The sequence below is a fragment of the Lissotriton vulgaris genome, chromosome 12 (assembly GCF_964263255.1).
Source record: "Lissotriton vulgaris chromosome 12, aLisVul1.2, whole genome shotgun sequence".
In the NCBI taxonomy this organism is placed as follows: Eukaryota; Metazoa; Chordata; class Amphibia; order Caudata; family Salamandridae; genus Lissotriton; species Lissotriton vulgaris.
The window spans coordinates 114,366,213-114,379,950 of record NC_141700.1 but is presented as its reverse complement, the minus strand read 5'-3'; the positions used below and the strand labels follow the sequence as shown (position 1 = coordinate 114,379,950).

Genomic DNA, 13,738 nt, shown 5'->3' with positions numbered 1-13,738 from the left:
GTGGCATTTAGCTGGAGACAGTTGCCTGTCAACCAGCTAGCCACCGCCTTCAGTCCAGACTGAAACCTAGGGGCCTCAATCTCCGCGTCCCCGCTGAGAGTAACCGCCAGCTGTGTGTCGTCGGCATATGAGACCAAAGTTAGGCCCCACTGCCTAGCGACATCAGCCAGCGGTCTCACGTAAAGATTGAACAACGTGGGACTCAGCGAGGACCCTTGCGGAACCCCCATGGCCAGCGGTTGGAAATTGGACTTGAAGGGAGGGATGGCAACACAGAAGGAGCGGTCATCTAGAAAGGAGCGGAACCATTGCAACGCCTGACCGCCAATGCCAGTCTCCTCAAGCCGCTGCAGGAGGATGCTGTGGTCTACCGTGTCAAAGGCGGCGCTAAGGTCTAACAATATAAGCGCCGCCGTTTGACCAGCATCCAACCTTGCACGGAGATGTTCCACCATCACAAGTAACGCGGTCTCCGTGCTGTGACCAGCACGGAAGCCGTTTTGTGTGGGGTCGAGGGCATTGGTCCGTACAAGATGTTCAGACAGGGCCAGATTGACATGGGCCTCTGTGATCTTAGCTGGCCAGGGTAGCAACGAAATGGGGCGATAACTTTCAGGCTTGGACGGGTCCAGGGAGGGCTTTTTGATAATTGGGGACACCACAGCTTGCTTCCACTTAGCTGGAACTACTCCCGTTTCCAAGGAAAGGTTAACAAGGGAACATACAACTGAACGTCCCATAAAAGCCTGATCTCGAAAGAGAGCAGGCCTTACTGGATCAGATGGGGATCCAGATTTGACTTGCAACGCAAGTTTATCAAACCCGTCCAAGGTAAGGGAGGGGAAGACAAGCAGAGTAGTCTGATGGGGAGTCCCACTAGTGCTTTCCCGACCGGACCCTATGCTAGGGAATGTCCGATAAATAGCTTGGACTTTCCCCAGGAAATAAGAAGCAAGGGATTCACAGTGGGAAAGGGAACTTACGGTCGTAGAGGTAGTCCGCTTTGCCATGAGATCTTTTACGGCCTGAAAAATGGCTTTTGACGGATTAGTACTGTTCCGGAATTCTGTTCCGGAATTCTGCGGCAAGTCACACTTTCACCCTTCTCAACAGCGAGATTTTCTAGGAGCCTCGCTCGATTCTCGGCTAGGGCAAGTGTTCGTTTCACAGGAACGTCAGAGCCGACTGTTACAGAAAGCTCAGTTCCTGCAGTCAAGGCAGTACGTTTCTGTCCGGATGTACAAATCATTCCTCGGCATGGCTTCCTCGTGCATTCAACTGATTCCCAACTGCAGACTGCACATGAGAGTCCTTCAAGAAGAACTAGACAGCCAGTGGAAGCAGGTATCAGGGTCGTTCGAAGACAAAATCCATCTAACGCCCCGCATTCAAAGAGCTTTGGAGTGGTGGGCTCATCCTCCAAACATAGCAACAGGTCGCTCATTCAAGGACGAACCACCAACACTAACACTGACGACAGACGCCTCCCTAGAAGGTTGGGGGGCTCATCTCGACGGGATGTCCGTGAGAGGAAAGTCGACGGCGTCTCAGCGCACTTGGCACATAAATCGCTTAGAACTACTGGCGATTTTCTTGGCCTTGAAGTCCTTTCAGAGAGTAGTGCAGGGACAGACATTGCTGGTGAGGACAGACAATACCACCAGCATGCACTACATCCACAAACAGGGCGGCACAAGGTCTCTCGTGCTATCACAACTGGCACAGGATATATGGGATTGGGCTCTCCAACATCAAATACATCTTCAAGCTGTCCATGTCCCAGGTGTGGCCAATGTGCTGGCGGACTCGCTCAGCAGAGCCCTCTCGGACAACCACGAATGGGAACTCAACCAACCAACGTTGGATTACATCTTCCGACAGTGGGGCCGACCACAGTTGGATCTCTTTGCAACTGTTCTCAACAGGAAGTGTCAAAGGTTTGCGAGCCGGCATCCACACAAGGAGTCGAGCGGGAATGCCTTTTCAATAGACTGGTCGAACGCCTTCAGCTATGCATTCCCTCCACTGCCGCTCATTCCTCGTCTGTTACACAGAATGAGATTCCAACCATGTCGGATAATCCTGATCGCACCCAAATGGCCGAGACGTCCTTGGTTCTCAGATCTTCTTCTGTTCTCTCTGACACACCCGATACAGTTGCATCCTCTGCCGCATCTTCTCACAATGCAACAAGGTCAAATATGCCATCCGGATCCAGCATACCTCCAACTTCATGCATGGAACCTGAGTACAATGAATTTGCACACATGAATATCGACAAAGATTGTAGGACAGTGCTAGCAAATGCTCGAGCACAATCTACTATCAAAACTTACCAGTTGAAGTGGAAGCGTTTCTGCGCTTGGTGCTCCACTAGATCACTAAATCCCATGTGTGCTCAACCAGAACAAATCTTGCCATTCTTTTTGTCGCTAGCAAAATCAGGACTATCACACTCCACTCTTAAGGTTTTTCTAGCTGCTATCTCTCGTTTTCGCCATGATGGCTTAACATCTTTGTACTCCTCCAGGATAATAAGACAGTTCTTCAAGGGCCTTTTTCGGATGTTCCCACCAATCCGTCGGCCCCCACCTTCATGGCGACTCAACCTAGTTTTGTCTCAGCTGCTTTTGCCTCCATTCGAGCCCATCCATTCTTCCAATCTGAAATTCCTCACTTGGAAAGTGGCTCTGTTGCTTGCTCTGACCTCTTCCAGGCGCGTCAGCGACATTCAAGCTTTTACTATACAGCCACCGTTTCTATAATTCTCCAACGAGGCTGTTACCTTGAGAACAAATCCCAGTTTTATTCCTAAGGTTCCCAGTGACTTCCATCTCAATGAACCTATTGTCCTTAAGACTTTCTTCCCTGCACCTCAATCTGCAGCGGAGCGCTCTTTGCACACTCTGGATGTGAAACGCTGCCTTAAATTTTACATTCAACGCACAGCTACCTTTAGAAAGACTGATCAATTGTTTGTGGCATATGGCCCAGTGTGCAAAGGACAACCTGTAACTAAACAGACTATCACCAGATGGATTTTGTCTGCCATATCCTACTGTCATCAACGGGCTGGCAAGCCCCTTCCTGCTCCGGCTCGAGCTCATTCCACGAGAGCTGTATCGACTTCTACTGCCCTCTTCGCGGGGGTACCTCTAAGACACATCTGCAGAGCTGCGACTTGGTCAAGCAGCCATACTTTTACGAAGCACTACTCCCTGCAATCAACAGATGCCGCGGATGCGGCAGTAGGTCAAGGGGTGCTGCGGAATCTTTTCCGATAAAGGTGAGCCTCTGTTGCTACCCGCCTCCAGTCATAAAGGTATTGTCATGTTTTGTTTTTTTATTGCTTATTAAGTGATATATTTTGCCTAGACTTAATTTGTATCTTCCTTTATGACTAATGTACGGTTTACTGCTTTTTATTCTTATTCAAGCATGTGAATCTATGAAAGACACCCCTAATACTGGAGAAGAACAAAAGTTACTTACCTGTAAACTGTGGTTCTCCAGTATTGGTGTCTTTCATAGATTCACATGCGACCCTCCCATCCTCCCCTCAGAGGCTCTCTTCTCCTCAAGCTTTTATACTTACTTGTGCTACGAAAATCTGAGGACTTGGGCTTCTGAGGAGAAGGTTCTAGAGGAGGCTACAGCCTGATTGGCTGGAATGTGGACCAACACATAATGACTCCTATAAGTTACTAAAGTGAATTCTCCCTTGGGCTTTTCAATGGGCCTATTCTGTTCTATGGTACTTTTTCAAGTTTACATTTCTATTACATATATGTATGTATGTTTTAGTTATGATATTTCTCATGTATACATGCATATATATTACTGCTATTTATGTACCGTGGAACTCCCACTTCGACGACGGGGAATATTCAAGCATGTGAATCTATGAAAGACACCAATACTGGAGAACCACAGTTTACAGGTAAGTAACTTTTGTTCTTATTCATTACTGCAACCCAGGCACCCTTATTGAATATTTCGAATCCATGGACCCCCCCACGGAAGCCAGGGACCTCAGCCTAAGCGTTTTCGATGATTCGAGCCACAAAACAATATACAATAAATAAAGAAGCCTTCAGCAAACAAATACACAAATGATGCTTTATTTTTCATTTAATTATACAACCATTATAATTTTTTTTTATTTTTAATGGAAAGTGTGGAGTTTTTCTAAACTCAATTTAGGCCTCTCGTTGTCCATACTATAATCTGTTAGATGTACGTGCACTGTCCCCACAAATCAAGCTGAGGACACTAGCTTAATTTTAGCCTCTAATTTTAAATCCTTCACATTTACAGAACATTTTAAAATGTTCAGCTTTAAATTTTGCTTCCTTATTTATATACACTTCAATCTGTTAATATTATGTAATGTTCTTAGCAGTTACGGACTCCCTGATTAGGCTTCGCAGTGCCCCAAGGGCCCACAGACCTCACGTTAAGAACCTCTGTTCTAAAATAGTTCCTTTGTCTTTGTATTGTATTTAGATTTCATTCTAGATCATTTATTGTGCGACTTTGCTTTAAGTTAACATGTTCCAGTGTGCTGTGTAGTGGATCTGTATTCCCAAGATCATTTTTCCCAGGTGACGATCGATTATATTTATATTTCTTTCTAGTATTTTATCTCCTGTAGGGAACCCTTAATGACCAAGTGACCGTGGTACCTCGGCTTCAGATCTCCAGATCTAATGTTAGCAAATCTTATTGACTTGTTATACTATCTAATCCTCATCTTCTGTATAATAATAAATAATTGCTGCCGCAAAGACGATTAGAACATTCAATTCAAAATATTACTTTTTTATTAGGAAATATCACAATATACTCTTCTGCACAGAAAAAAACCAAAACGGAGTTATTAAGCTCACCACGCCGCAGCTGCATAATGTCTGTGGCCACTCTCCATACTCCCCGTTACCCATTCAACAGATTAGCAATCATAAAGTTCCTTCTAAAACGTATCCATAACTGATTCCATTTTTTGGGGGGCATAAAACTTGTATTGGGTTTTAGCAGCCACAAGGTGGCTAACAGAAATAGGCACATGTAGAATAGTAGCAACATATAAAGAAAGTACAACCAGCGAATTCGTGCATCTGAATAAATAAGTGAGTCAGCACTCTGTGGGCCTCCCCAGACCTGGAACATGGCGATGGCAAGTCAGAGGTGCAACCACTTCCCCCTACACACGGCCATGCTTGTGGGGACAGCCCCTTGTCTCAAACACTACTCTCTCTTGCTGGGCACACCAGTCTACTCCACAGCGCCACTTTGCGACAGTCGGAGAATGGCATTCATCTACCGTGCCGCGATGTCGCACTTGGCAGCAAGACTGATTTCATTTTTTTTAGCATCTTTCGTCATGCAGAATATTTCTCGTGAACGCCGTCTGGATAAAAGTTCTATTTTAGGTTGTTCCATGGCTCATAACATTTTTAACGCACTAGTTTATCGTTGAGACATTAGCAGAAGTAATGGCAGATAAAAGAACACAACATTGTTATCTCTAGCCCGTCCTCCAGAACCTGATTTTTAGCACTCATGGTACTCCCTAACCACAGCAACCTCTACTTTCACCTTCAGCATTTGATGCAAATTTGAAGTAAAGGGTGGTGACCTTACATTTTTTGCACATGGGCCTTGACCCAGGCGTGGCCCCAAGGATTCATGGATCCTAGTTTTGCAGGCCACACTTGGGTGTGTGCTACATTTTGCGTGTAGAATGTTACATACTTCCTAATTACTAGCCTGTACTGACGGAGCCAGCCGGCCCGTCCACACTACGCACGCACACAGCCTGAGGGCGGGTCACGCCCCAGGTATAAATAAACGGGCGCGAGACCGCCTCAGGGTCTTCGGCCCTAACTGCTAGCTAGTGTCTGTGTCCATTATTGCACTCACGTTAAGTTAGGCCCCACTCTGTGGCATAGGTTGTCCCTACCCCTTTGCCAACACTACACTGGCGACGAGGCGGGTACTCTGCCCACGCCTCGCCCGCGGACACGCCTGTTGTGTTGTTTTGTGTTGTGTTGTGTTGGCGCCGCGCTTGCGCTGCCTGCGCTCGAGCCTGCAGCTGCGGCCCACTTCGTCACCCACGTGGGTGGCCCTGCTGCCTGGGCCTGTCCGGCCCCCTTCGGACCACCAACAAGGTCGTCGCGCCTGCCTTGGCGCTCAGGTGAGCCCCCCCCCTTCTCGGGGCATTACCTTGCTGTTGGCTGCCGCCCGCTGCTTGTCCTGGGAGGGGCCCCGCCACACGCCCCCATCCCCAACGGATTCGCGCCGCAGTGCGAGGCCTATGGGCGCTGGACCTCACGGGTGCTTGCGAAGCGTCAGCCGGGGGGAGGAATCGGCCCCAGACGCGCACCCCACCTCCGCGCTCGAAGTTCGCGGACGTGCACAGCCCGCTCCCGTGTTCCCTCACGCATCTCGCGGGCGTGTGTTTTTCCGCCCTGCTAATCCTAACGCATCTCACGGAGGTCCGTTTTCCTACTGAAGGAAGCGATTGGTGCTGCTCCGGTGACCGGACCCCGCTTCCCCACGGCTTTACAGCCCCTGCGGCCAGCGGCTACGCAGTGTGTGCCCGCCCGACACCCCCGGCAGCTGCGGAAGCCCACCCACACTTCCACTACCTCGGACGGCCGAACGTCGCCGCGCAGGGTTTGCGTCCGCGCGTAGCCCACGGGCTACCACGTGCCAAGAATGAGTGTGCAAGCGGATGGCAACGCAGTTCCTCCGGCCCCAGCCCCACAGGCTCCGGCCCAGCAACAAGCGGCACCACCTAATGCGCAGGCTCTGGCCCCCTTTCTGCTTAATTCAGAGACTCTGTCCCTCACCACCCCTTGTTGTAAATATTTTTGTCCACCCTAAGCGTGGAAGGGTATTCTCAGATGTGAGACCCTTGCTCATTGCACCATCAGGATTCAAGCAAACCGGGCCGAAGACGGCTGTAATGCCAGAAACCGGTCCCCGGGAGCTTGTTTCCTTCCCAGTGTAAGAATTGGCTTTTGTAGTTTGGTTTGCCCTGTTCCCATCATGCACTGGGACAGGAACAGACTAATTTGCATACAGCCAGGTTCTGAAACTGGGATGGTGCAGTGAGCTAAAAAACGGTGTTGGATCTAGCCCTGATCTCTTGACTGGGTGAGAGCTTTCTGCTTAATTCAGAGACTCTGTCCCTCACCACCCCTTGTTGTAAATATTTTTGTCCACCCTAAGCGTGGAAGGGTATTCTCAGATGTGAGACCCTTGCTCATTGCACCATCAGGATTCAAGCAAACCGGGCCGAAGACGGCTGTAATGCCAGAAACCGGTCCCCGGGAGCTTGTTTCCTTCCCAGTGTAAGAATTGGCTTTTGTAGTTTGGTTTGCCCTGTTCCCATCATGCACTGGGACAGGAACAGACTAATTTGCATACAGCCAGGTTCTGAAACTGGGATGGTGCAGTGAGCTAAAAAACGGTGTTGGATCTAGCCCTGATCTCTTGACTGGGTGAGAGCTTTCTGCTTAATTCAGAGACTCTGTCCCTCACCACCCCTTGTTGTAAATATAGCCAACGCCCCACCCGCCCTGCCCGGACATGCCATGGCCGCACCACTCCCACCCTTCAGCGAGCTGGCGGACCCGCCCACGGCCGCTGCGCGGTGGCGCCGATGGGTAGGGCGGCTGGAACACTACTTCGTGGGTGTGCGTGAAACAGACGCAAAAGTGAAGCGCTCGCTTCTCACGTGCTACGGAGGTGACGAACTGTGCGAGCTGTTCGAGACACTGCCGGACAGAGGTGATGAGGATGACTACACGGCGGAGGTCGCGGCGCTCAATCGCTATTTCGACCCACGCCACAACCCGGATTACGAATGGGTCACACAGGGAGAAGTGTTCCTTCTACAACGAATCGGTGGAGTTCTTTGGATACATATTCTCCCGAGACGGCCTGAAAGTAGACCCGAAGAAAACGGACGCCATACGGGCAGCATAGAAGCCGACATCTGCGACCGAAGTCCGCAGCTTCTTAGGGATGGCCACTTACTGTGGTCGCTTCATCCCCAACTTGGCGTCCCTGTCGGAACCCCTACGCACACTCACCAAGTCTGGGCATCCGTGGTCATGGTCAGGGAAGGAGGACGAGGCATTCCAAGCAGTCAAGGCCGCCCTCATAGACGACAAGGTCATGGCATACTTCAGGCCGCAAAGACAAACGGAGGTCGTCGTAGATGCGAGCCCGGTGGGGCTAGGTGCAGTCCTGATGCAAAAGACGGAAAGCCAGGAGTGGGTTCCGACCGCGTATGCGAGCCGAGCACTGACACAGACGGAGATGAGGTACGCGCAAATAGAAAGGGAAGCGCTTGCTATCAAGTGGGCGTGTCAGCATTTTCACTTGTACCTGTTTGGCCACGAGTTCAAAGTCATCACGGACCACAAGCCGCTCGTGCCGCTGTTCGGAGGCTCTGCCAGGCTTGCGCCACCCAGAATCGAAAGATGGGCCGTCCAGCTTCAACCCTACCGCTTCGAAGTCATCTTCCGCCCCGGAGCAGACAACCCGGCGGACTTCTTGTCAAGACATCCAGGGCAACCCTCTCCCGCGTCAGAGCTAGAAGACGGAGAGGAAGTGGAGGAAGTTCGTCAGGACACATGTCCCAAAGCGCTCACGCTAGAGGAGATAGGTGCTGCCACGGACCGAGATGAATGCCTCCGCAGGGTAAAAGCCACACTTGAAAATCACTCCTGGAAGCGTTTCCTAGATGGTTGCAGTGCACTCACGCAGGAAGAACAGACCTTTCGCAACAGATGTGGCAAACTCAGAGTGAACTGAGCATGGGACCCCATGGTGTGGTGTTGAGAGGCACCACCATTGTGATACCAGCGAGCCTGCAGAAAGAAGTAGTTCGCCTCGCTCACCAAGGACATCAAGGGGTGGCCAAGACTAAGGCCCGCCTGCGTAGCCGGGTATTGTTCCCGGGACTAGACAGCGCGGTGGAAACAAAAATTCAGAACTGTCACTCGTGTGTCATCACCAGTCAAGAACCAGCACCGCACCCGGTCATCACGGAGGACCCGTGCAAGACCCCGTGGTCAAAGATCAGTATGGACTTCGGATCATTCCCTGATGGACGACAAGCCCTGGTGCTCATCGACTCCTGCTCCAAGTTCCCAGTGGTCGAGGTGATACCCTCCACTGCATTCAGCCACGTAAAGCCCGCACTAGACCGTACTTTCGCCATGCTAGGTTTCCCAGACGAGATAAAATCGGACAATGGGCCGCCTTTTCAAGGCAACGATTTCAAGACATATCTAAGCAGGAGGGGAATCAACCACAGGAAGATCATGCCTTAGTGGCCACAGGCAAACCGCGAGGCCGAGAGGTTCATGAGAACCATGAACCGAGCCCTCAAGATTGGTATGGAGCAGGGAGAAGCGCCGGAAGAGTGCCTGGCCCAGTTCCTAAGCGCATATCGACAAACCCCACACTGTACCACCAAGTGTGCGCCGGTGCACGTCATGTTTTGGAGAACACCGCGAGACTGCATACCGACGAGCCCTGCATGGAGAGCCCCCGAGTTAGACCAAGAAGCAACTCAGAACCGCAGGAGAAATACCAATGAGAGAGCCAGCAGAGCACGACATGCCCAGGTCAGACCACTCGTGGTTGGCGACCATGTGGTGTTGAAGACTCGTCAACACAACTGGAAATATCAGACCACATTTGAGCCCGAGGTATGGGAAGTCGTAAACATCCACGGCACGATGGTATCGGCCACACGTGGCAGTAAAGCCGTGACGAGGAATGTGTTGTGGTTCAAACGAATCTCCGGAGAAGGAACCTCGAATGAACAAGGGTCCGAGGACATGGAGGGAGGCGACGAAGACCTAACGCCCCCTGGGACGCCGACCGATCTGCCAGTTCGGGAAACATCAGTGCACAGACCTGCCTTGGAGCCGAGTATCAGTCCTGCAAGCTCAGCAAGTAGCCCAGCGGAGCCGGAAAACGAAGAGTCAGTTGCAGAGCCGTGGAGCCGGAGATATAATCTTCGACCCAACCCAACCCCCAGTCAGAGACTCAAGGACTACGCATGGGGTCTCCGCGTCTCTGGGACAATAAAGTAACCAGGACTAAAGAACTGTGAGTTTGGAGGGATGTACTGGCGGAGCCACCCGGCCCGTCCACACACGCAGGCACGCACACATTCTGAGGGCGGGTCACGCCCCAGGTATAAATAAACGGGCGCGAGACCGCCTCGGGGTCTTCGGCCCTAACTGCTAGCTAGTGTCTGTGTCCATTATTGCACTCACGTTAAGTTAGGCCCCACTCTGTGGCATAGGTTGTCCCTACCACTTTGCCAACACTACCTAGCCTACCTGTAGTTTGCAGAGTTTTCTGCTTTTACTATGTTTACATCCTGGTATCGTTTTGCCCTGCAAGCGTGGGATGTTTTTCCCGTGTGCTAGTTGGCACTGAAAATATTTGCGCCATTTTTTCACAACTTATCTTTTTAAACGATTTTCCTCTCGGCTTTGTGAGCAGATGGATGTTGACTCCTATTTTCCTTCAAACCATACATGTATGTGAAAGAAAGCCTCAATTTCAGAGTGAAAACCTAAACGCACATCTCGGTAATAATCGTATTTGCAATAATTTTGGTTAAAAAAATGCACATTCAAAACCCACAGCACAGTAATGCTGCTAATTTCTCTTTCCCTCGAGTTTTCAGGACAAAATGGTCATATGATGAAGAAGACTGCTGTTAATGGCCTTAACTGTTTTAACCGGTCTCAGTTCATTCACAGACACATACATACAAACACTACTGGTCCTGTTTGTAAATGGTACATACGGACCCGACTTGCACTGGTTTAACCAAAACGTGGCCTTATTTAGACCGTGATGGCCTGTCCGCCAGGTGAGCAGCTCCATGGCTGACATCTTTGTGCTTGAAGGGCACCCGCAGTGTTGGAGGTCTGCCAAGCGGGTGCAATGTGTAAAATGCTTGCTTGTCTAACTTTTTGGTTCAGGGAAACTCCCAAGTATTTCTCTAAACAAAAATAAATGGCCTGTCGCACCTGAAGTGTTTTCCCTTTGCAGGGGGTCCAATTTACAATTTCTCCGTCCCTGTTTGCCGTACCTCAATGAGGCAAGATGACCATTACCATGACCTGGTGGACCCTTGGTGGATGGACTAACCAAGTCAGAGGTTCACATCAGTGCATTTTCCACCGATATACAAATGGCACCTCCCCAGACTCTAAAAAAAAAAAAGCATGGGGCCATCGGGTTTGGTAACATGTCAACTCTCTGAGTGACACATTCATGTTGCTGCTGTTTTTTGTTGTTTTTTTCTGTTTTTTAGGGGGTGGTGGGGGGTTATGTCAGATCTGACCAAGTTTGAATTATCCACGAGGTCTAATTTCTTAAGTAAGTTATAATGTGAAATATCTCCGTCGGCAGTCTTTCGTGCAGTGGGTCTGTGATCGTCAACAAAAGTGGGCAGTTCCCTTCTACTTAGCAGTCCTTATTTTCAGTTAAATTAATACACAAAATGGGCCCAATAGGGATAATCTGCGGCAACTGTGTGCGATTCACTCAACCCAGCCTTTTCAAATATCGTTAAGGACACTTACCATGTCGGCCAGATGGTTCATGCCTAACTCATAGGAATGCAGGCCCAAGGAAGCCTCCAGATTGTGCAGCGTCACAAACCTCAGGTTCTTTTCCCAAATTATACGTCTCCATCCTTGCTCTATCTGTAGTGAAAAAAGATATCGAATTTTACCTGTTAAAGTGGCAACAAGGTGTCAGTGGAATGATTTAGATTATGGAATGCTCTCATTACAGTTTTCAGAATTTCATGAACGTTTCTCTTGCTGCAGGAACTAAGGTCTTAGCATGTCTGGTAAAGCTGAACAACCCTGCCAACTTTTTGATAACGGCAGGACTGTTCCGCGTCCTAAACTAGTGTATGTAATATGTTGCTGGGCGGGGGCAGGAGCATAAACCCATTCTAACTGCTGATGCTGGCTCTGTCCTTCTTTTATCAGTTCTAAGGACACTTAAGTTTGTATCACCCGGTTCTATTGCAGAGTCACATGCTTTTTGCCTAGACTTCTAGGAGGAGGATTACTGTCCCGCTCCAAGAAATGTATGTGTTTTTAGGTCGAGCCTGGCCAGGGATGCACTGCTCTGGGGGCCATGCTGTATTGGAGTATGGACTTGAAGCCCTGCCCACTCCACCCATATTTGTCACTGGCTTGTATCATTGCCCTTCGTAAATGCTGGCTTCTGATTTGTTAATAGGCTTATTAGTGCCTCAATAGTACAGCTTTGTCTTCATTCGTATCCTCCCATGAGGCTGGCCCTTTTAGTTCGGTTGTTACTCATTTGGCTTTAATTACTCTGTAGGCACTATTTTCCTTAATGGTTTCTCCTACTGCAGGCACTACATGTATTCGTGCAACATTCAGTGTGCCATGCGTGCTTTCAAGTGGCAGTTTACAAAAAAAAGCATTTGTTTGAAAACTTGACAAACAAATGCTTTTTTTTTTATTAAAAAAACCATACAGCTTTTACTTTGGGGCACTTGTAAACAACAAACATTTGCAATGCAATAGGTCTTGCTTTTTAGAAACTTTGACCTATTGGTATTGTACATGACAATTCCTTTTATTATTGCAGAGTTTGTAAACACAAAAGGCATTGTCATTTACAATTCCAAAAGCTCAAAATCTTGCAATAGCGAGACCTATTGCATTGAAATGCTTGCTGGGTATTGGTGTGATGTTACATACGTGTTGTGTGACAGTGAAAATCTCTGGTGTCGTATGGAGTAAGCAGTGTAAACTTATTTCCTTATGTTTAGATTATTAGTTAGCTGTGGAAATGTGGATCTGCCAGACATTCTGCTGTTGCCTTGTCACAGAACTGTGCTATTCTAGGAAGCCCAAGAAGATAAAAAAATAGCCCAATATGATTCCATCCGCCCTGAGTAAAAGGAGGGTTTGGATTTGATGGAAAGTTTTGGCTGTGGTTCCTGTCAGCGCCCCCAAAATAGTGGCTCCAACCAGCCTGTAATTGTTTACCAGGAACTATTTGTTTCTGTTTACCCAACAAAATAAGAATCAGGCATACAAACGGATGAAGCCATAATGCTGTCACTTGCTTTTTAAGAAGTGAAAACTGTTCTACCACGTGTTTGGAGAGTTGCAGACACCTAATGGACAAAGGGCAAAAACCACTACAGTGTAACTTGCATGGGGGTAATCTCAGCCACCCTACTCACCAGGACTCTTCAGCCCAACTATTAAAAACTACGTAGAATATCCTGTGCAACTAGAGGGTGGCCTGCAAACAGCATAGAGTCTTAAAGTGCGGTGATCCTATGCCATTGTGGATCCCATATCTATTAATTTCCAGCATGTGAGGGAAGAGAAATTTTTACTTTTTTACTGAAGCCTTCATTTTTGGAAATATCATTAAAATGTGTGATTGGGCCCAACCAATATAATATCTCAGTTCCTCAGTCCCATCTGATGAGACTGTTGGTCAATTAAGGGCCCTCGCCTCATGGGCACCCCACCATCTGAAAATCTTTACAATGAGTAGTACATTTAGATTTACAGGACCTTGAAGTTTCAGTACCCAAAGTGGACCTTTGGTGAGAAAAAGTCCAAATTTCACATCAACAGTCTTGCCAACTGGTCTGCCACTGACCTGAGTTTTGCTGAAAATG

General features: G+C 48.9%; 1 protein-coding gene across 1 annotated transcript in view; it reads right to left on the bottom strand.

Annotated features, from left to right (window-relative positions):
- HORMAD1 (HORMA domain containing 1) overlaps positions 1 to 13,738 on the bottom strand; it is a 974,569-nt gene that overhangs the window by 924,511 nt on the left and 36,320 nt on the right. Inside the window, exon 3 of the mRNA XM_086947457.1 lies at positions 11,634 to 11,756. Within this exon, the coding sequence (XP_086803583.1) occupies positions 11,634 to 11,756 (123 nt within the window). The remainder of the gene's footprint in view (positions 1 to 11,633; positions 11,757 to 13,738) is intronic.